This window comes from Zalophus californianus, chromosome 12 (genome assembly GCF_009762305.2).
Source record: "Zalophus californianus isolate mZalCal1 chromosome 12, mZalCal1.pri.v2, whole genome shotgun sequence".
Taxonomy (NCBI): Eukaryota; Metazoa; Chordata; class Mammalia; order Carnivora; family Otariidae; genus Zalophus; species Zalophus californianus.
Window position 1 is genome coordinate 101,697,185 of NC_045606.1, and position 20,953 is coordinate 101,718,137.

General features: G+C 43.3%; 1 protein-coding gene across 4 annotated transcripts in view; it reads right to left on the reverse strand.

Annotated features, from left to right (window-relative positions):
• KMT2C (lysine methyltransferase 2C) overlaps positions 1 to 20,953 on the reverse strand; it is a 270,536-nt gene that overhangs the window by 9,092 nt on the left and 240,491 nt on the right. For 2 of the 4 annotated variants that reach the window (XM_027573958.2, XM_027573957.2), the window contains exons 44-54: positions 16,792 to 18,468; positions 12,427 to 12,639; positions 10,004 to 10,145; positions 9,734 to 9,881; positions 8,092 to 8,270; positions 7,773 to 7,909; positions 6,735 to 6,984; positions 5,509 to 5,648; positions 4,995 to 5,102; positions 2,293 to 3,412; positions 1,245 to 1,381 (exon numbers count right to left, since the gene is read on the reverse strand). In XM_027573958.2, coding sequence (XP_027429759.2) covers positions 1,245 to 1,381; positions 2,293 to 3,412; positions 4,995 to 5,102; positions 5,509 to 5,648; positions 6,735 to 6,984; positions 7,773 to 7,909; positions 8,092 to 8,270; positions 9,734 to 9,881; positions 10,004 to 10,145; positions 12,427 to 12,639; positions 16,792 to 18,468 — 4,251 coding nt within the window. Of the gene's footprint in view, positions 1 to 1,244; positions 1,382 to 2,292; positions 3,413 to 4,994; positions 5,103 to 5,508; positions 5,649 to 6,734; positions 6,985 to 7,772; positions 7,910 to 8,091; positions 8,271 to 9,733; positions 9,882 to 10,003; positions 10,146 to 11,552; positions 11,718 to 12,426; positions 12,640 to 16,101; positions 16,198 to 16,791; positions 18,469 to 20,953 lie in introns of all 4 variants that reach the window. The other 2 variants (XM_027573955.2, XM_027573956.2) reach the window with 2 other exon arrangements.

Genomic DNA, 20,953 nt, shown 5'->3' on the forward strand with positions numbered 1-20,953 from the left:
AGGAGCGAAACAGACACAAGGTTAATTTATTTGACCATGACTGCAGACAATCCTGAGCTGGCCCAAGGGATGGCCCAACTTGAACTTTTGTGGAAATAACTTGTCAACATATTCCCTGGGGACAAAATGGTCTTTTAACTTGTGTTAACATAATCAGCCTGCACTCAGATCTATTTCAATATTAATATACAGGTTTCAGTTTCAAAGTGGAACTTCATAAACTCTGGCAAATGCTCCTTGAAGAAAAATATTAACCCACAGAACCACCACAGGCCAACCAACATACATGCCTGTGTGACTTTAGATCTGATTATCCCTACCCAGTGTGTACTGACTTGCAACTTCGTTCTTTCAACTTTTATATATTTGGAATTTAAAAATTAAATATAGTTGAAAATCATAGTTAAAAATCATTTATATGGTTTAACATCTTAATTTCTCACTTCTTCCAATCTGACTACGATGAGGTTATCACACTCAATGCCCCGAGAGTGCAGGTGGTTAAGGTTTACTTGTAAAATAATTTTATGTTAAAGGCCTTTTCTAGAATACACTTCTTGTGAACATATTTCTCTATAGACATAAAAGATTCGTATCATTTAGGCAGAGCTCTACCAAAGGAAGCAAGTAGACCTAGAACTCAGTGGCTTTTCGGGTGTCCTCTGCTTCTCCATAAAAAGAGAAACAAAACAAACCCCACCAACCATCGATTATTTTTTCTTGTTCAAAATAATGCCTTATAATCACACAACTTCTCAAAAGCATTGTGTGCAGACTCACTGGCAAACATGCTTATAATCCTAAAAGACTGCGAAGAAAGGTCAGAGAAGACCCGGCGCTCCTGCGGTCACTGCCCTCTGGTGACGGCCCGGCACGGGGGCAGGAGAGTGGCTACAAACACCCGGGGTCAGGGTCAGTGCAGGAAAACGTGAGGAAGCCAAGGGGACAGTAGCCCCCTTACCCATCCCGCGCTGCCTGAGGACAAAACAGTGCCCCTGCCCTTCTCTCTGCCTCATCTGCACCCTCGAAGAGAACCTGAAATTTGTGAGCCACCTCCCTGAGGGAACGTTAACATTTGCTGAGGTGTCCAGATGAATCAGATGCCCTGAGACACACGAAGAGAGCAAAGTGCTACCTCAGAGTATCCTATTACAGCCCGTGTCAAAACGGTCACACCGGGGCGGGGACCACTCCGTGCAACCACAAAGGTACTCCCGACGGCACATTGGGCCCGAGGCACTCACTGATTCCGCGATCCGTGCCACTGCAGACACCGTGAGCCCAAACAGATCTTCTCCCTTTAGATACGCTGGAAAAAGCTGCAGCATTTCAGACTGTTTTCTCACACATGCCACGGGCTCCAGTATTTTATCCCAAACACCTACATATGGCCAAAACAAAAAACAAGACAATTGAGAACAAACCTGCTCTCTGGACAACAGGATGCAGTATAAAACAGCAAACTAAAGATGGACCAACCACTCGAAGACTTACCAGTTACCAAGTAAAGCCTTGGAGGTGGTAATCTAACCACCCTTCTATTATCTGCGTATCAAATGGCAGTTTATTTTGAAGACTTTATGAAATGTTGGGGAAAAGAATATGTTACATTAAGGAAATTAAACAATGAAAGTGGAAAAGAAAGTTTAATGTAACAAATTCATGCAAGAACTTAATTCATTATCACACTAGGCACCTAACTTTACATTTTTAACTGATTAATCTAATTAGCAGTACCTGGAAGTATGTTTCTTTCCCCTCAGATTTAAATTAAAATATGAAATTGATATTTCCATTGGAATTATCTTTAGGGCATTTTCATACTTTTTTTTAAAAAACAGCTAGACTTTTTAAAAAAGCAATTCCGCAGTACTTTGTGCATCAATAAAATGAGAGCCTACAGTCGTAATTAAGTGTCCAATTTCTAGCTCCAAATCTGTTCAGTACCTGGTAATCCTCATAAAAGACGATACACACAATATGCCGTAAATATGGTTTCCTGCCTTCTGCCGTTAGGAGGGCCCCCAACGCAAACAACAGGCAACCTTTATCTACAGATCACTGCTTTATCAACTGCGTGCTCAAATACATATTCTGATTTCGAGTAAGTGTAGCAAGTGCTGAGAAGGTGGCACAGCAGGGACAGTAACACAAAGAAGCTAACCGTCGCGTTTGTAAATGAAAAATCCATGTCTGTTTTCATAAAATCTGACCCAAAGAGAGAAAACAAGGAAATACGGACATAAAGCATTCAGTGGCCGGCTCTGCCGGGCATGCAAATGTGGCTCTCACCTTTGGGAGAGGAATCACTTAGGACAAGGTCTTCGTGGCCCTGCTCCACGATTCTGACGGCGAACACCGGGCGCCCGTCCTTCTCCTCGATGGAGCACAGATAGCGGCAGCGCCTGTTGGCGTAGCGGGTGCTCCAGTACAAGCGGCTGGCCTCGTAGCCCACGGGGAAGAGGGCTTGAGCCGAGTGGAACGCCTGCATCTGTTGTGGCAGCAGCTGACCGATCGTATGGAAGATGAGGCTTCCAACACGGAAGGTGTGGTCACGTTCCCCGCGCTGCACGATGCTAGCGATCTGTCGCACCTCATCACGTTGAACGTAGACCCGTCTGAAGACTGCGAAGTAACTTAATTCCTGCTCATGAATTCCCTTTGGTTTGTGCATGGGACAAAGCATAGTTTTATCCTTAAAAAACATGCATTGTGCTTTAATGGCGCAAGTAAAGTGATAAATATTGGTGCACCGAAATCGGTGACATCCGCTGGTGGCGCCCATCTTATGGCAGAAGACACATTTCATCTGCAGGCCCCGCCTCAGTGCCAGCTCCACGTTTATTAGGGCCCCAGCCTGGGTCTCATAGACCTCCGTGGACCACAGCGCACAATTCAAGTGGACCCACAGGTCTAAGTCAAGGTTGAGCAGTCTTGCTGGCCCATCTGTCAACCCATCTCCCTCCTCGTGACAAAAGCAACACTTCCGGTAGTCTTTGGGCACAGGGTCAGGTTTAAGGGACGTGCCCAATTTCTTCAGAAACTCATCTATTTCGTCCTCACAAGGGGGTTTGAAGCTCCCCTTGGGGATTACAATGTGAATGCTCCACTTCTTCCACTTCATCCCTCTCCACTTTTTATTGATTGGCCTACAGTCTTCAAACCCGCCGTGGACAGTCCTGAGCCGAGGCTTTAACTTGACTGTTACCTTGAGCTCGTCTGGCTTTGCCTCTACTTTGGCTGCTTCAAACGCCGGAGGGAAAGTGATGGGGGGTGATGCTGGGGAAGAAGCTTCTTCCTGGAGCTGCGGGAGGCAGTGCACATCCAGAGTGGAGATGTTGTTACTGTACTGATGAAATGCTTTGGAAGGCGTCTCTTTCACAGGCGACTGTGGCAACGGCGGGGCAGATTCCTGCACAATGAAAGGGAACAGGAGTAAGAAGAGCAGTTCGTCCCAGAGCAGGAAGCCAAGCAGCAGGTGTCATGGGGCCTGTGCCCCCAGGGTGGGGGTGGGCAACAGGGACAGGGTCTCCAGGCTGAGCAGAGGCGGATGCCAAACACTGAAGGTGCTGACAAACACCCACGGACTGATGAGAGCAGGGCCGGGTCGGGAGTCCCGCCCCAGGCCTTCTCGACAAGGCTGCATCTCTGGAGAATGTTCTGCTCCTAAACCTTATTGGACACTCTTCTCTAACCATAATAAAGCCAGAAAAATCAATGCTGCAGAGAGGAGCTAGTTTAATTTGTACAATGGAACGGTGCCTTCTGTTGGACCAAACAAAAACTTCAGAACATAATCTTCTCTGAGCTTATGCCCACTCTCTGAAATTCATGTCTGTTCATCTTAGGCTGAATTAATTGGCATCCATGTGAAGAAAGAAGGGGCAGTGGTCCCCTATCAACATACATCACACATGACTCTTCCCTGGCGCTGCCCAGCTCTGATCCAGCTGCTGGAAGACGTGAGCTCAGACGAGCCCCGGGACTTTCTCTCTGGGTACCCACAGGTTCCCGTTTTCACACACCCCCCTCCACCGGGTATCTGAGAAGATACACCTCACATAAATCCAGGAGCATGGAGGAACTGCACACCAAATTTAAAAATTATCTGGTAAAAAGGCAATTCCTCCTCTTATAGAACCTGACATATTAATTTTTTAAAAGATTTTATTTATTTATTTTGAGAGAGCATGAGCAGGGCAGAGGGGCAGAGGGAGAAGCAGACTCACTGCTGAGCAGGCAGCCTGACATGGGGCTCGATCCCGGGAAGCTGAGATCGCGACCTGAGCAGAAGGCAGATGCTTAACTGACGGAGCCAGCCAGGCGCCCCAACATATTTTAATTTAAAGTCTAAACCTATTTGGCATATAGCTTGATTTCATTACACTGGAGACTACTGCCTATTATAAAAATAAGAGTCTCCAAAACATTCTCCCAGAACAGAGCAATGATCTGCAGGGAGGAATGACTGGTGGTATCACAGCATGGGAAGGCTTCCTTCAACACAGTCAAAAATGTCTACCCATATCAACCACACATTGAGATACACTTAAATCACACAGAATCAGGTACAGTAGACCATTTCCACCATGACATAAGCAAAATGCTTTCTCCCCAAAATAGAGGAGTAGACTTACAATGTGTTTGTGAACAGGTTTTCCCATCAGGATAAGATCAACAGAAGTTGTAAGTCTTACTGTTGTAATTAAATTAAGATATTTATAATTAAGTAAAACTAAAGATGTTATTAGTATTAGTGTTTTATTCAATTCTGAACTTCTAAGATATAATTCAAGTCTACCCCCGCCCCCTTCTCATCAGATAAGCTGAATTTATCTGAAATAACAGCACGGGCTGCCCTTCCTCAGCCCGCGTAGCACGTGCCGGGACTCCCTGCACACACAGCGCGAGGAACCTGTGCTATCCGTCAGCATAACCCCAAATCACGGAAACCCCTCATTATACACTGTCCACTGAGGCTATCCTGATCTCACCTTGCTTTCTGCATTTTTTGCTTGTGTAGTTGATGCATAAAGAACGAAGCAATTATTACTACAAAAGACAATGTCCTTCTCCATTCTATTACAGCTTTCTCGGGAATCCTGAAAAGCAAAGAGAAATGTGTGGGGATCTCAAGTCAAAATTTCATAAAAACAAGATCCCTCCATTGTTGGTTTTTATGCTATGTTAAAAGTGAAAGTAGCTCTCTATCGTAAAAGTAAAAAAGTAACTCTCTGCCAGTATTTAGCATATAATTTAGCCAAAGAAAAAATAAATGTACAAAAATAAACTTTATTATCCATATTTCACTCTATTTAGACATATGTGGGTCTCATATTATCCAGTTTACCAGTCTGCTGTCACTGTTTGGTTTTAAGCTAAACACGTCAAATACACGCTGAGGCTACGTGGTGGCACCTGGGGGCCATGAGGCCACCACAGAGGGGCTCCTTCCTGACACAGGAGCAAAACCTGCGCCGGACACCTCAGCGAGGGAACAGCGAGCACCTTGTTCATAGAGGCCAGGTCTCGGAGAGACTTCCTGACGCCGCTCCCGAGGATAACCACCCTGCAGTGACAGCACCACTGTGGCCTGAGTACTGCGCCTTCTGCGCCACAACGCCCAGAGTCCCGATATCCAGAGAGACCTAAATGCAGAAGACTTTTGTTAGTGATTCAAATTAACCAATAACACAGTGTAGTACAAGAGGTAAAACTGCCCTACATCAACTTAGAACATGGCTCATTTAACTTTCCTGATACTATTCGTTATTAATAAAAATCTTATCTTCTAAGCATAAAAGTGGTTACAGGGCATCTATTACATGCATGGCCCTGCAGTATAAATAGAGGGACACAACTATGCTCAAGCAGCTGGGGAAACAATGCTTGTACACGAGAAGCATGAGAGAAAACCAATTCACCATGATATTAACAGTCACCCTAAGTGCAAAGCGAGTGGGGTGGGGGATACTACTTTTGTTTGAGGGTTAAGACGATAAAAAATGTTTTATGAAAGATGAAGAGCTACATGTACAAGAGTCTTAAATGAGTGTGATTTGGAAAGTCGCAGAGGGCTAAGAGAGTCCTGGGGCCAAGATAAAACGTGGTCAGAAAATCCAAGGCCCATCTGGAGCACATCATCCATGTGGGGCATGGAGGCAGAAAGGAGAACAGGGAAAAGTGAGTGAGGCAGAAGCAGCTGGAGGCCGAGCTCAAAAACCCAGCACGGCAGCTCTCCCTGAGTTCACAGGTGAGAAGTGAGGAGCTGCCAGGTCCTGAGAGCAGGGCACAGACCAAAACAAGACTCCGAGGGAATGGGCTGAGGAGGACTCGTCCCTGGGAAGAACAGGGCCCGTGGAGACAGTGCACAGGCCCGACGAGAGGGAAGAGCAGGCGCAAGGCACAGAAGGAAGAGAGAACACAAGCACAGCCGCTGGCCGGCCTCATGTACACTGGCCAGAGGGGTGGCAGGGGCGGCGGGCCCTCGGGGAGACGTGGAAACCAGAGCCGCAGGGGGTCAGCAGCCCGCACACAGAGCTGGCATTCCATGACTTCCCGGTGACATCAGATCCTACCACAAAAGACAAGAGCACCCACAGAAGGTTCATTTACCCACAACTACACACCAACACGCTGTTACTCATTCAAAACTGAAGTGGGATTTTACAGAGAATAAGCTTAACCTGTGAATGCAAAGTGAATCCGAGGGTGACAAACGTAAACCAGCTCACCATTGCTTGCTGGAGGGAACGGCACATCGGGCTGCTTCAGCCGGTACGAGCCGGCTAATCGGGGAGGGTTTGCAGGTCCTGGCGGTGGCCCGCGGAGAAATACATGCTGTCGACACTCCAAGCCTGGGTTTACTCTGCGGCTGCTGACCAAACCCACGGACGGAACATCCGGAGCATTACTAACCTCATAGCTGTTAGGAATTCGGACGTGAAGAAGGTCGGAAAATGCAGCCACCACACTGCTGATGTTCTAAAACGAAAGTGTGAACGCTGTGTCACCCCCAAAAGCAAGAGTGAGCCACAGAAGCAAACTTCAGGTAGCTGCTCTCTGCAGGACACAGACAATGCCAGCAAATCCAACCACTTTCATTTAGATTTAAGAGTCTCAACCTTTCCTAAACAGAAATCCTCATACAGGGACCCCAATTAAGTATTTGCGCGAGCGTTACAGTATTCTAGCTATAGGATACGCCATGAGGAGGGAGCTACACCTAATCAGGTTTCACAGCTAGGCAGACACTTCGTTCAAGTGGACTCTGTCTGGCTCTGGGCAGAGGTCTGCAACAGCTCACAAGAATGCTGTCACACCAGGGCTGAGTTATACTGACAGCCAAAATGTCCTATCATTGGACCATCAGTATGGTCGCCAATATCCTCACAGAATCAGACAGAAAAAAATTCTCAGCAATTTGTTAGTGTTTGATATGAGCAACTGCTATGTGAACATTGACACTATTTCTGTAAAAAGTTCTTTTCCATGGCTTCATTTTCTATGTGTAATTATCGAGAGGTTTCTCTCTAAAGGACACACCCTTTAATAAAAGCACGAGAACACGAACTTCCTTTTGCCCCGGCTTCAGCTGAGATCCATGCTTATTCAGAGTGCTCAGAAGCAACCCAGACATCTGAATGACTGCTCATCCCAGCTCTGTGAGCTTCTGTTCGCCATGTCCCTGCTGTACATGTCTTGCTCTAAGCCCCCTGACACCCCAGAATGGGGACACAGTTTATAATGTTAAAAAGCTATTTCATCTTTACCTCAGCAGCTGTAGGATGCAGAGTAATTGCCACAGATATAAGACCCGATCTGGGACCATTTGGGGACGAACCAAAAGGTGGTGTGAAAAATAAAGTGCCTGGCTCAGTTTTGATGTCATTCCTTCTAGATTCCAAACCTTAAGTGGAGGGGGGAGAAAAAAGGGAAGAAGGAAGGAGAGAGGGAGAGAAGAAAGGGGAGATGGAAGAAGGGAGGAAGGGAAGACGGATTGAGTATTAATGCCTTTTCAAAATCAAAGTATGAACATTAGTAAACTGGCATACCGTAAAGAGAAATAATTTGGCTGAGTACTTTCCCTACCTTTCCCAGCACTGCTGGGAAGAATCGGAATGATGGGGGATGGCACAGGCTCTGGAGGCTCCTCTTTGACCAAGGACAAATCTGGGTACCTGCTCACTTCCATTCCAACCACACTCTCCGGAGAGGAGGAGGGGACAAAACTGTCAGGAGTGTCCCGATCGCCGCCGTGACCCTGTATCCTGAGAGAAGACAAAGATAACATGTCAGCATGGGCGAATCCGCCACTGGGGCTTCCTGCACAACCCAGCCCCGTCGACGAGTGTGACTACGAGGTTCCCTTGGACAACGGCAATGATGTAAGAAGACAGAATAGTTCAAGGCCAAACAAGAAATCTCTCGGAAAAAGACCTAAGAAACACATTCAACTGTTAAGCAATTTAAACAGTAGGTTTCCTCCTGACGGAACTTCAACATCAAAGTTTAAAGACCTGCCAAAGAACGAAGACATTCAGATCACAACACAGCAGAGAGAGGATGAAGACTCACACCTCTGCCAAGTTCCAGATCCCTGAGACCAGGAACAGTCTGCAGCCGGAAAAGGAAAGAGCCATCTCACACACCCCACGGGTGCAGCCGCAGAGCCCGCTGTGCTGCCGCTCATAGTGGAAATGCGGGGAAAACTCAGTCGTTAGGGCTTCATGGGCCTTGATTTTTCCTAACTGATCACGTACGGTGAAAAGAAGAAGAGAATGGTCTAGCCCAAGGAGCTAGAGGTTAACTAGGGTGACTGAGATCAGAGGGCAAGTGTGGGCTCAAGCTAGTGCTGTGGGATACTCCCAAACCTGGGGCCTCCCACTCTCCCCCCACAAAGGAGACCCTGTTATGTGGAGAGAAGCTGAGCAGCAGCATTACAATGAGACCTGAGAGTGGCTTCCAGACGCAGTCCCTGTGACATCCAATGGTGCCCTGCCCCAGGGCACCACACATGCACACCTAGGAGGCTGCCTCCCACAACTGCTCCCGATTCACAAATCTAGCAACTTCTAGCAGTAAGATGCAGAAGAGAGCAAGGACACCTGGATTCTAAATCTGGATGAGAAACTTCTCCTTTTTGGTCCACAGTTTTCCCATTAGTAAACTAAAGGACTTAATCTAAATGATGTCTCATCAAACAGAGGGCAGTTACCAGATTATCCAAAAAAAGAATCACCTGATGAAGTACATAAGAACCTTTCCCAGATCTAACTAGGTGGGTTGTGGCTATCTAAGGACGGTGGTTTCTCCCCAGTCAGAATCTTGGGTCTAAAAAGCTGATACGAAGAAGTACAAAACTCTGAGCGCGATAGTCCTTAAATATTCTTCCCCAAAAGCATTCTCTGGCATCGGTGACTGCCGCTCTTTTATCTTAGACATCTGGAAACATCACTAGGTGACAATGATCTTTGAAATATTTTGCACAGACTCCCATTGCCTTAATGTCTATTTGGTTATTTGTTGAACTTCCTATACCATCTAAGAATTTAAAAATGCACAAACTAATTACATTCAATAGTAAGAATGTTTTATAAACTAAGTCCTAAAGAAAACTATTCACCAAATTTTTACCCCTTAAATGTTTTTACATGCTTTCCCTACATTCTGCTAAATATACATTTTTTTTAAAAAATGAACTAAAAAATATGTGAGAAAAAAGGACCTCTACCTTAATTCTTCCTGATTATTATGAGGTGGTGTTGGCAGTGAAGCTGGAACATCAACAGTCTTTGGGCCTTGAGCAATAGCTCTGGCTAACAAGTCATCCTGGGGTCTGAATGGCAGCTGAAATGGTTTAGGTCCTAGACTTTTGGTAACTGGAAAAGCAAAAACACAAAACCAAAAATAGATTTAGTCAAAACGGATACATGGGGAGAACCTCACAGCTGACAAAGGCACACTCTGCAAAGGTGTACAACTTGGAGGTGTAGCATCATACCTTCATGGCTCATTAATACGCCAGCTCTTCCAGCAAGTTCTTCAGTTGTCGCAAAACCATTTGCCATCTTCTGACAAGCCATAGGAGGTGGTGTAGGAGGAAGAGAGGCAGGGGGTGTTGGAGGATTACTTAAATTATTCTGCTGCAGGAGACCAAAAAATTTCAAATTATATGCTACAGAGCAAATATGCCATGACCTTGCTAAAACTTAGTTCTGTGAATTTTTAGCACATGGAAGCAAGGCTATAGAAATGTCATCAAGATGCATCTTCATTCCTAAATGCACACCAAGAAGATAAATAAATGTACAAGGCCAGGAGGTTTTTTGGTGGGAGAAATACTCATGTTTATATGGACAAATTAGCCATTTTCTTACTCTGCCCAGCTTGAGTACTTGAAATTAAGAAGCAAAGTTACATTATTCTATTCTGTACATCTCTTCAAATTTCATTGTTATAGCCAGTGAAAGACAGCTTTAATAAATTGTAAAAGTTCTCAAAAATTCCATTATTCAATTCTCATTAAAATATGCCCCAGTTCTATTAAAAAAAAAAACAACTTGAGAATTTGTGGTCCTAATCCTATAATTACAACTCATATCCTCAATATTAGAATCTGGATTGTCCAAAACCTCTGTAAGAAGCAAAGTCGTAGCAATAACACGGAAATGGCTAAATCATTAACAAATGGGAGTCCCCTCCAAACATTTCTCTCTGCTTAGCATGTCATCAATTTGTCATTGGTTGGTTGAGTGATCAGTCTCTCAGGGATTGTTGGAATCTACCAATAATACCATGAGAATCAAGTGCAAGGTGAAATTACAAATCTTGCAAAGATCTGGGATTTCATGAAAGTAATGAAGTTGTGTTGGAGAACAGCTTGCATCAGAAGAGAAGGCATTTACAAGAGTTAGGACAGGTTCTAAATGAAGAGAAAAGCCGACAGTGATAATAAATGGAGCATCACAAGAGAATGACTTTAACACTAAAGTAAGAAGAGAAGCCCTCCAGAAAACTGATGATACTCTCAAATATTTTTGCAAAAAGAGCATTTTACATAAGTCAGATGTGAAGTAAAGAATGTCTAATAAGGCTCTTATAAAACGTTGCTAATACCAAAAGATAAATTTTAGTTTGATATTTTAGTTTAAGAATTAATGTCTAGTTATAATTAATGTCCAGTTAAATCATCAGACAAAATACACTTTTCAATTTTTTTCATTTTTCAGGGAAAATTGCTAACTACTTTTTTTATTCTATTTACTATGTATTTGGATTTAAGAGTTAATAAAGGTTATAGGAAAACAGGTATTTTCTTCTCTACCATGGAAATACATAATGGATGTTCTTCACTATTTGTAGTCTTACCTATAAAAAATTACAAATATTTATGTTAGAAACTCTTCATCCAGTGAAACTGTCACCTTTTAGCTGAACTATTAAAGTTTAAATGAAACTTGGAAGATTAGATGAAAAACAAGACAAGCTCTACCAATTCTGATATGGTATCCAAAGAGGAAGCAAGGTAAGACCTTGGTGAAGAAACATACCTTGTAGATCAACTGAGAATAGTAATCCGAAACCCCTTCAAGGGTAGCACTGCCAAAAGTTCCTAGAAGTCGGCTCCCACTATTAAATTGGCCACTGCCATAAGGAAGAAAGTGCGCAAAGTTCACTCCAATGATTGGTTCCATTAGAGGGAGCAGAGAGAGCTGCTATTAAAAAACACATTGAAGAGTAATGTACACGGTCAACAAAACAGAGCGTTTCGCAACTTTTCTAAGACCCAAGGCAACTTAGTCCAATAAGGCTTGAGAAAAACAAGACTTAAAAATTTCGAGTATCAAAATGCTAGAGTAAGTAAGTGAGAGAGACCACAGAATCTCTAGGATATATTTAAAAATGAGCTTTATTCTTATCTGTCTTAAAGGGATGCTGCCAGGCATCTAACAAGAAAAACACGTTCCTTATCTTTGCTCAGCAAGAATCGGGGCATGAAGGGAGGCCAGGTAACCCCAGTGGCACTCTTAGTGGCTGTCTCCCACCTTCTGTAACAACCACAAAGGTGTAAGAATAGAGTTTACTGCAGGGAGACCAGGAGCTGCATTTCCTTGCATCCAGAGTCACAAGTAACACAGACAGGTTTTTCTTGGTGCTGAGGCTGCTCCTTCTGAACACAAGTAAATCTTGACCATCACCTACCAATCCATCTATCTTACTGCCATTTTCGGGTGCCAATAGGATATGGTGCAGTTTTGCTTGCAATTAGGAAATCTACTAGACTCCTTGTTGAGACATCATTTATCCTTGTAACTACTTTAATTAGGAAATATGGTGATAAAGAGAAAATTTCAGTTTAATAGGGTTGAAAAAGCATTTGATGCCTCACTTGACTTTTTAAAGGAGCTGCTCCGAGGGACTCACCTGCTTCAGGTGGGTAAACGTGTCAGTGGTGGAGTACACAGCCTGTTTCTCCTCTTCATCCTTCTTCCTTTTCTTGGAGCGAGGTGCAGCCTTCTCCCCCGTCCTCTGGGTCCGTTTGCTTCGAGGTTTCTTGGTTTCACTTCCTCCATCTGTTTTTGGCAATTGGTTGTTGCCACATCCAAAACCACCTTGCATTTGAGCCCCCAAAGTTTGCTAATGTAATTGGAAAGGTTAAGAGATAAGTGAACTATTCACATGCTGGATTTTGCAGTTCATGCTAATCCAGTTCCATTCTATGACACATATTCCTATCAGGGGTACTAAAAGTTGAGGAAAGGCAGTGGCCTCAAATGGTCTGTTTTCTGAAAGATCATCCCCTTTCCAAACATTATTCTCAAGTACAGAAATTGGTAAGCTGCAAAGCTTGAGAAAAGAGCAGAATTCTTAAGTGTGGCTACTTTCCCTCTCAGAGCAAGCATTACTCCTCAGGCGGGACCGCGCGGGTGCCAGTGTAGACCAGAGCTCCTCAGTCCTGCTCTGTGGAAGCTGTGGAGGAAGGAGTGCTCTTAGCCAGGTGGCCGTGACGGCCCCTGCACCACGGTCTTGGGGAGTTATTTTGGGTTCCCCTAAGGAACAGCTGAAATACAAGGTCTACAGAAACAACAGATAAGTTCCATAGCCTATGCACCTTCGCTGAGAGGAACAGTTAGCCTCAGATCAATAAAAACAAACAACACTGGTCATCGAAATTAGCTCATGATCACAAATGTGACTGAGTAATAACTGCTCTATACTTAAAGTCAATGAAAGGGCCTACATATATGCTAGCAAATAAACCCCCTCTTTTTTTTTAAACCTTTCTCTTTACTTAATGGCTAAGAACCTTGAAGAGGTTCTTAAAGGTACTGCTATCAATACCTAAAAATATGGGAATTTTTTTAGGGGCCAGCATTTCTAAACTTTACAGTTATACTTTGCTAGATAGGTAACTACAGTTGCTAGACTTATTTTGATGTATTCTGCACTGAATCTTTGAAGGTTTGAAGATAATAGTTTCCAGTTTTATTCTAACTGGTTTGGAGCATGCATGGCAACATTTTTCTGTAAAAAGCCAAATAGTAATATTTTAGGCTCTGCAGTCCATACAGTACCTATCGTAACTACTCAACTCTCTGCCCTGCTATTGCCAAAGAAACTATAGAGCATTCATTAATGAACAAGTGTGGCCGTGGTCCAATAAAACTTTTTAAATTCATGGACACTGAACTTGAATTTCATATAATGCTCACATTGTGAAATATTACTCTTCTTTAGATTTTTTTTTCAACCACTTGAAAATGTAAAAACCATTCTAAGCTCAAAAAAGAAAGGGTAAAAGGTCTAAGCAGGCTCAGACTACCCCTCCCAGGACGAGATCAATGGTTCTCAAAAAGTAGTCCCCAGAGCAGCAGGAGTACCACCTGGGGATGGTTAGAGATGCACATTCCCTGGTCCCACTCCAGACTTACTGAATCAGAAACTCTAGGAGTGAGGCTCAGCGCCCTGTGTTTCAATAAGCTCTTTAGGTGATACTGATACATTAAAGTTTTGAGAACCACAGGCCTAGAACTGTGCACCTCTCCATTGGCTCTTATTAAAAAACACATTCTGAATGGTTAAGTCTGTGCTGGAGAATAAGATTCTGCATTTCTTAAAAAGTTCCCAGGTAAGCTCAATGCTACTGATCCCCAAGGGCTGCACTTCTGAGTAGCAAGGACCTAAGAATTTCTTATTGGCTTATAAGAGATTAATAATGTAGTTGCTTATTAAGTACGTTTGGGTCAAGCACTTTAAGTGCATTGCAGACATTATCTCTAATCCTCACAATTACCCTAAAAAGCACGTATTACTACATTTCAAAGAATACTTCTAATTATAGGAGAGCACAAAGGTTAAAAATCATCCAAATGTCTGCCTGAGATAAAAAGTTAACATTTTAATGTATCTGTGTTCAGTCTTTTACAAACTATGCCTACATATACTGTGTTAAAACACAATGGACACACTTTGTATTCTTTTATTTTAGTGGCTTTACATTATTTCCCATGACATTAAACATCCTTATATAGCATAAATTTTAGTGGCTGCAAAAAAAATGAAAAAATAACTCATTCAGATATAGCTTTATAAAAATAATAATTTAATCAATAACTACTGTACTAGACTGACTTTCTTTCTCTTAAATTCTCTCTCTCATATTTTTTCCTCTACTGGTAGACAGGACATTAGCTATTCATGTGGTTACATCTTTGCATATTTTTAAAATTTTATATTCCTTATGTCAGATTCCTCAATACATAATTAGCAGGTCAAAGATATGCACCTTTTCCAGACATTATCAGCAGAATGTGTTTTAACTCTGTTAATCCTTGCAGCAACGCTACATAACAGGGAATAGTATTAACTCCTGCTGTGTACAGACGAGGAAATCAAGGTACAGAAAGTACCAAACCTGCCCAGACCATCCTCCTGGTAAGTGATGACACATGAACTTAATGCAGACAGAGTAGTAACCTCATAAACTTTCCAAGAAGGCTCTACCACTCACTGCACAGCAACCAGGAAGGTGCTCTTCTCCTAACCCCAACTTACATGTGAAGAAACAGACTCAGTATGGAGGAAAACTTGGTCTACCCAACTACTGCCTCAATAATTTTGCCTGTCGTGTGACTAGAAAGTAAATGGGATTTCATCATTTGTAAACTGGGGATAATAACCGTTCCTGCCAAATGACTAAATAGTATCTCGGGCAAGTGCTCAGCACAGGATACCTACCTGGAATGCGGTAAGGCGTCACTACCCCTAGTAGTAAGGTACCCGACCCCTTGCCACCCTCCTAAATGGATATGAGAATATGTGACACAGTCCAAACATTTGTACATATACAAGTGACCTCATTCCTTTTTCTATCCCAACATCCTCTCTATATAACATAATCATCAGTATTAAGACTTAACTTCAATTCCATACACTGAGTACTTATTATGTGCTAATACTGTGTTAAGTACTGAGAACACAAAGGTGCTCAAGATGCAGCCTATGCCCTTCAAGAAGCTATTTAAGTGGTATTATTAAAACTGCTATGTGAGCACATGGGCATCAACACATCTGAGAATGGTTGAGCTGAGGAAGGTCTGGGGTAGATGATTCTAGAACTGAGTTTTAAAAGAAAAGAAGACGCTGGCCAGATGTGAAAAAGAAAGGACAGCAACAGGCAGAAACAGCAGCATGTGGTGAGATCAGAAAGACCTTCAAGGAGATTGCAAGTAGCTCAGGATTCCTAGGGGGACAGAATGCAGTGGAGAAAGTGGTTAGAGACTGGGCGTATTTGGCAGCGACAAATATGACTGAAAAAAATGTTACTACTAGAGTTTACAAGTTACCTGACTCTATCACGCCAGCACTCAATCGCTCCAAAATGGTCAAACACACAAATAAGAGAAAACAGAGTAAGACAACACTTTTGCTAAAAGAACGGCTTCATTAGCATCCTTAAAACTGAAAATCTGAGCGAAATATACCACTTCACCCCATTCAATTAAGAAATGAAAACTGTACAATCCCAAATGAGAAGCACTACAGGGAAAGCTTTAGGAATGCGCCAGTAAGGAAGCATGAGCATTCAAGCAGACCAACCTTACAACCCGGAAACCCCAGTCTGGGAAACGGCTCAGGGAAGTTCACTGAAATGCAGGGGATGGAATCTTGTAAAGGTGTATTTTCAAAGAACCTCTTCATACAAAAAAACGAAAAGACAAAAAAGCAAGCTCAATGTTTTGTACCTTAAAAAGGGCAGAATATTGACGCATGGAAAACTATAAAGATAAAATAGTGTAAGATTCCATTTGTATAAAATCAAGTATGAATACACTGCAACACAATGGATTCCCAACAGGGTTACCCGAGAGCCGAGCCCCCGCGAGTATTAGCAGGTGCAGGAGCTGTCTTCTGTACTTCGAAGAGGTTAATGCAAACTGCAAACTGATTTGCAATAAAGATACATAGACATTCACTTTTTGCTTCAGTTAGATCAGCTCAGTGTGGTAATAATTAGCTGACAGGCACGTGTTATATATTAAATGCATTAGTACATGTCTTTGATTTTTGAAGAAAAAGTAAACAAATTATGACTTAATATGGGTTATGGGTATGAGTCAAAACATGGGCTCCTCAGAGGTAGAAACAACAAAATTAAAATTTGTCCTTTAGAGTAAAAAGTTGTGAAATCTTGTTGAAATTAGTATCGTGGTTGGCACTAATCGGCTTAACTGTAATTTAAAACAAAGGGGAGACAAGGAAGTTGTAGTTTTCAGGGAGCACACTTACCAATCCTTCCACTGGGTTCTGCCTCTCAACTAGTTTGTTATCCTTTGTACAGTCGTCTTCTGAAGAAAAGCTGCCTTCAGGTTTTTGACTTAAAAGGGAAGATGATTTCTTATTTTTCAGCAGATGCTTCAGAAGTTCATTGCCCGCATCTCCCTTGGGAGCCGAGGCGCCAGCAGACTGGGGAGGACTCTGCCCTGAGGAGACAGGACCAGCCACCACTCTTTCTTCGGCCTTACTGCCCATCTGTTCCTCCGGCTCAGGCCCATCTTGGCCCGGGCACTGCTGCGGCTCAGCCGCCTCTAGTTTGACCTCCTCAGCTGGGGCGGGGGTTTCCATGGACAACTTATCCGCCTCTGGGTTTGCGTAAGTCTGTGGATTTGGAGTTCCCTGTGATAAGTCACTGTGGGGCAGCTTGTTTTCCAGTTCTGTACACAGCTGGCCAGCTGCCGTGCTGGGAGCTGACGGGCAGACGGGCTCCGCTGACTCAGGTTCGACTTGCGGAGGAAGCTCGCCAGGCGTGTTCACTGTAGGTGTGGAGGTAGTTTCTGAGACACTCGGGGTCGGAGGAGCAGTTACATCTGAGTGGGGGGTGGATGGTGCCCTGGTGGGTTCCACATCCTCATCTTTCTTCTTCTTTCTTGTTCTTTTCTTTTTCCCTTTTTCTTCTGGGATTATGTCGGAATACAACTGGATGAGAGACTGGGCTGATCCTGGATAACTCTGTCCATGGGTTGCTGCAGGGTCTTGGCCACAAGGGAGACTGCTGTTAGCTACTGCAGGTGCTGCAGGTAAAGCAGGTGTAAAAGGAGGCCTCACTGGGGACTGCTGGAAGCTGGCCCCAGAAAGACCTCCATGTACCTGCTTGACAGAATGGAAATTTGGGCTTCCACCAGGAATTGACGGTGAATCAGGAACGAAGGAGGGCGGTCCTATCTGCCTTCGCTCACTGGTTTGCATGAAAGTCTGGGCGGGAGGGGAATTAATAGACCCCTGTTGCATACTCTGAGGCTGTGAGCCCTGCCCCATTTGCTGTTGGTGCTGTGGAGACTGCTGAAGGGGCCTGGGAGGTTGGGGGAAGTCACAAGGCAACTCAGAACTGTAGAACGGAATCTGGGAGCGCAGCGAGCCATGCGGCTGCATCCCCACCCCTTGCTGCAGAGCTCTCTGTCTGTCTACCTCTTGCATGAGCTGGATTCGTTGTCTTTCCTGCTGTTCTCGTAAACGTTCCTTTCGTTCCCGTTCCTGGAAACTTTCACTGAAGGGGTTATTGTCATCAAATTCCACCCGTGGTGGTGGTCCACTCTGTGGATTTGCACCGGACACCGTCCCTGGTGCTGGTGTGCAAGTTCTTATTGGTAACTGGGCAACGGGAGGCTGAATCCTAGCAGGATTGAGGGGGAGGTGAGCAGGAGCACTGGAAGGCTGCCACCCAGGTAAACTAGGCATTCTAGCAGGGCTGGAATGCCCCGAAATGACCGCTGTGTGCTGCTGGTGCTGCAGCTGCTGTGGCACCATGGGAAAGCTGGGCTGGCTCATGGCAGGTGCGGTGGCACCTGGAACTAGGGGCGGCTGGGGCTGGACACCTGGCATCACGGAAGGCGGGGCCATTGCGCACTGCTGCTGCTTGATCCGATAATCTTCAATCAACTCGGCATGCTCTTTCTGTTGTTTACGGATCTGGAATCAAAAAGTTAGGCTTACTCATTTATTTATACTGCAGGTATCAAACTAAATCACTGGCTGATGATTACGGTGGGAGTTATATATGAGGTAGATCTTGCAGAGGCAAGTATTTTGCTTAGGCAGTGGCAAAAAAAAAAATTGGATAAGCACTAACGAAAGACTGCCAACCTTTTTTAACAACAGATTTTTCCTAAAGTCATTTGTAAAAATTCTTTACATATGACATACCAAAAACAAATTCGAAATATATTTTTCTGAAATATTTTAAAAACCTTACCACGAAAGTTATAAACTATTTAAGCTACACATCAAAAAGTAAAATAGAACAATAAAGGCTGCACAAGAATTAGCAAACTGACCTGCCTTAGAAGTTACATTAATATACAAGGTCAGAATAACCAAGATTTAACTCAAACTCGAACCATTTAAAACAAGTTAAGATTTCATTTCTTAAGTATACGAAAATCACACAAGATATTAAAAAAAGATGAAATACTAGCAGGGACACCACCCCGCCCCCCAGTTAAAAAGACTAGATTGGTGAAACTCTTCGAATTTAAGGGATCACATGCTCAAATGATAATTTCTAAAAAATATACAAAACTCTGAGGTAATATTTTAAATAGTTCCTAATATAATGACTGACTCGTGTCTATTAATTCATTCCAAAAACCCTTGCGCCATCACAATGTACCAGAGGCTACAGACAAATCTCCACAAAGATGCAACCCATGTCCTCAGGATGCACCTTGCTCAGGAAGAGGAGGAGGTGATGCCCGGTGTTACCCATGCCCTCTGTAACCATCCAATCTGAGATGCATACTATACTAGTACACTGAGCCCAGCAGCTCTAATGGTTTTTCAACTTATTTTCTTCAGTTTCCCAGACGACTAGCATGTTCTCTGCACATGGTTTTGGTGGGTCTCCAGTGGCTGTAGAACTATCTAATTTTCTTCTTTCCTGACCAGGTGCCTGGCCAGAACTGAGGGATTACCACGGGACTGGTGAAGCAGTAGAAGTACACAATAAGTCCCTATAACAGTATTAGGAATACAGGAAGGGGGTCATCCATGCCTTTCCCATGACATTTTAAAATACTTTTAAACATGTTATCAGCTGCTTATCTTAATGGGATTACACTGGATTGTTGGCAACTATACAGTAACAGATGATGTGTTCCATTTTCCAAGTACAGTATTAGCTTCTAAATAGGATTTGATCCAGGGATATGCGAAAGCCAGGCCCTCATCATAAGGAATTTATAAAGACACCAGCAGGCAATTAAAGTGCTAAAATTACTTAGTAGGAAATATTTATCATTAAAAGAATTTTACTCGCAACAAACATGGACCCGCAGAGTAAATTCAGAGAGAACCATCTCATTCCAGAACTGTCCTAAACAATAGGGATTACATTACAATCACCTTACTGTCGGTACATTATTGTGGTTGCTATAGCTTGGAAATGAGACATCTGAACCAAAAAAAAACCTACCATGATAATCAGCTAGGAGCCAACATGTCACCTACCTCTGTCAGGACTCAAGAGACTCTTGTGTAAAACAGTGACAACACTAGCTTCTCCAAAAAGTTGTGGAGAAAGTTAAATAAGACAATCTATGTGAGTATGTTTACCAGAGTGTTCACTACACTGACAGTACTCCAAGTTTTATTAAGTCAATCTACTCTGGACTCCTCCTTTTCTACTGTTAACATTTGGATTACTTTTCAACTTTCTTTAAAAAATTAAAATTGATAAAAGTAAAACTGACATTTAGAAATTAGCGTAGCCATCACCAGTCAAGATTCAGAAGAGTTCTGTCACCCCAAAAAATGTCCTCATGCCACTCACTTATAGCCAAACCCTCCTTCCCTCATCCCTAAGCCCTGGCAACCACTAAACATTGTCCATCCTTGTAATTTTGTGATTTTAAGCATGTTATATAAGTGGAATCTGTATATAACCTTCCAGAATTAGCTTCTTTCACTCAGCATAAGGCTCTTGAGATCCGTCCAGGTTGTTCTATATCAATAGTTTGTCTTTTTAATTGCTGTGTACTATTTCAGTGTATGGACATACCAGAATTTGTCTAACTGTTCATCACTGAAGGATACCTGAGTGTTCCCAGTTTTTGGTGACTATATGAGTAGAGTAGCTATAAATATTTGTACACAGGTTTTTATGTGAACCTAAGTTTTTAATTCACTTGGGTAATTACTAGGAGTGGGCTCTTAACCCATTTTGAACACTACTGTCTCACTTTAAATAAAAGTTTAAATTTTACTTCTTTTTAAGTATAATTGTTATTTCAGTATAAGCATTTTGAGAAACATCTGGTTTATAATGGAAGGTAATAGCAAAATGGTTTCATTTGGGGCACCTGGGTGGTTCAGAGGGTTAAGGATCTGCCTTCGGCTCAGGTCATGATCTCGGGGTCCTGGGATCAAGCCCAGCGCCAAGCGCCCTGCTCAGTGGGGA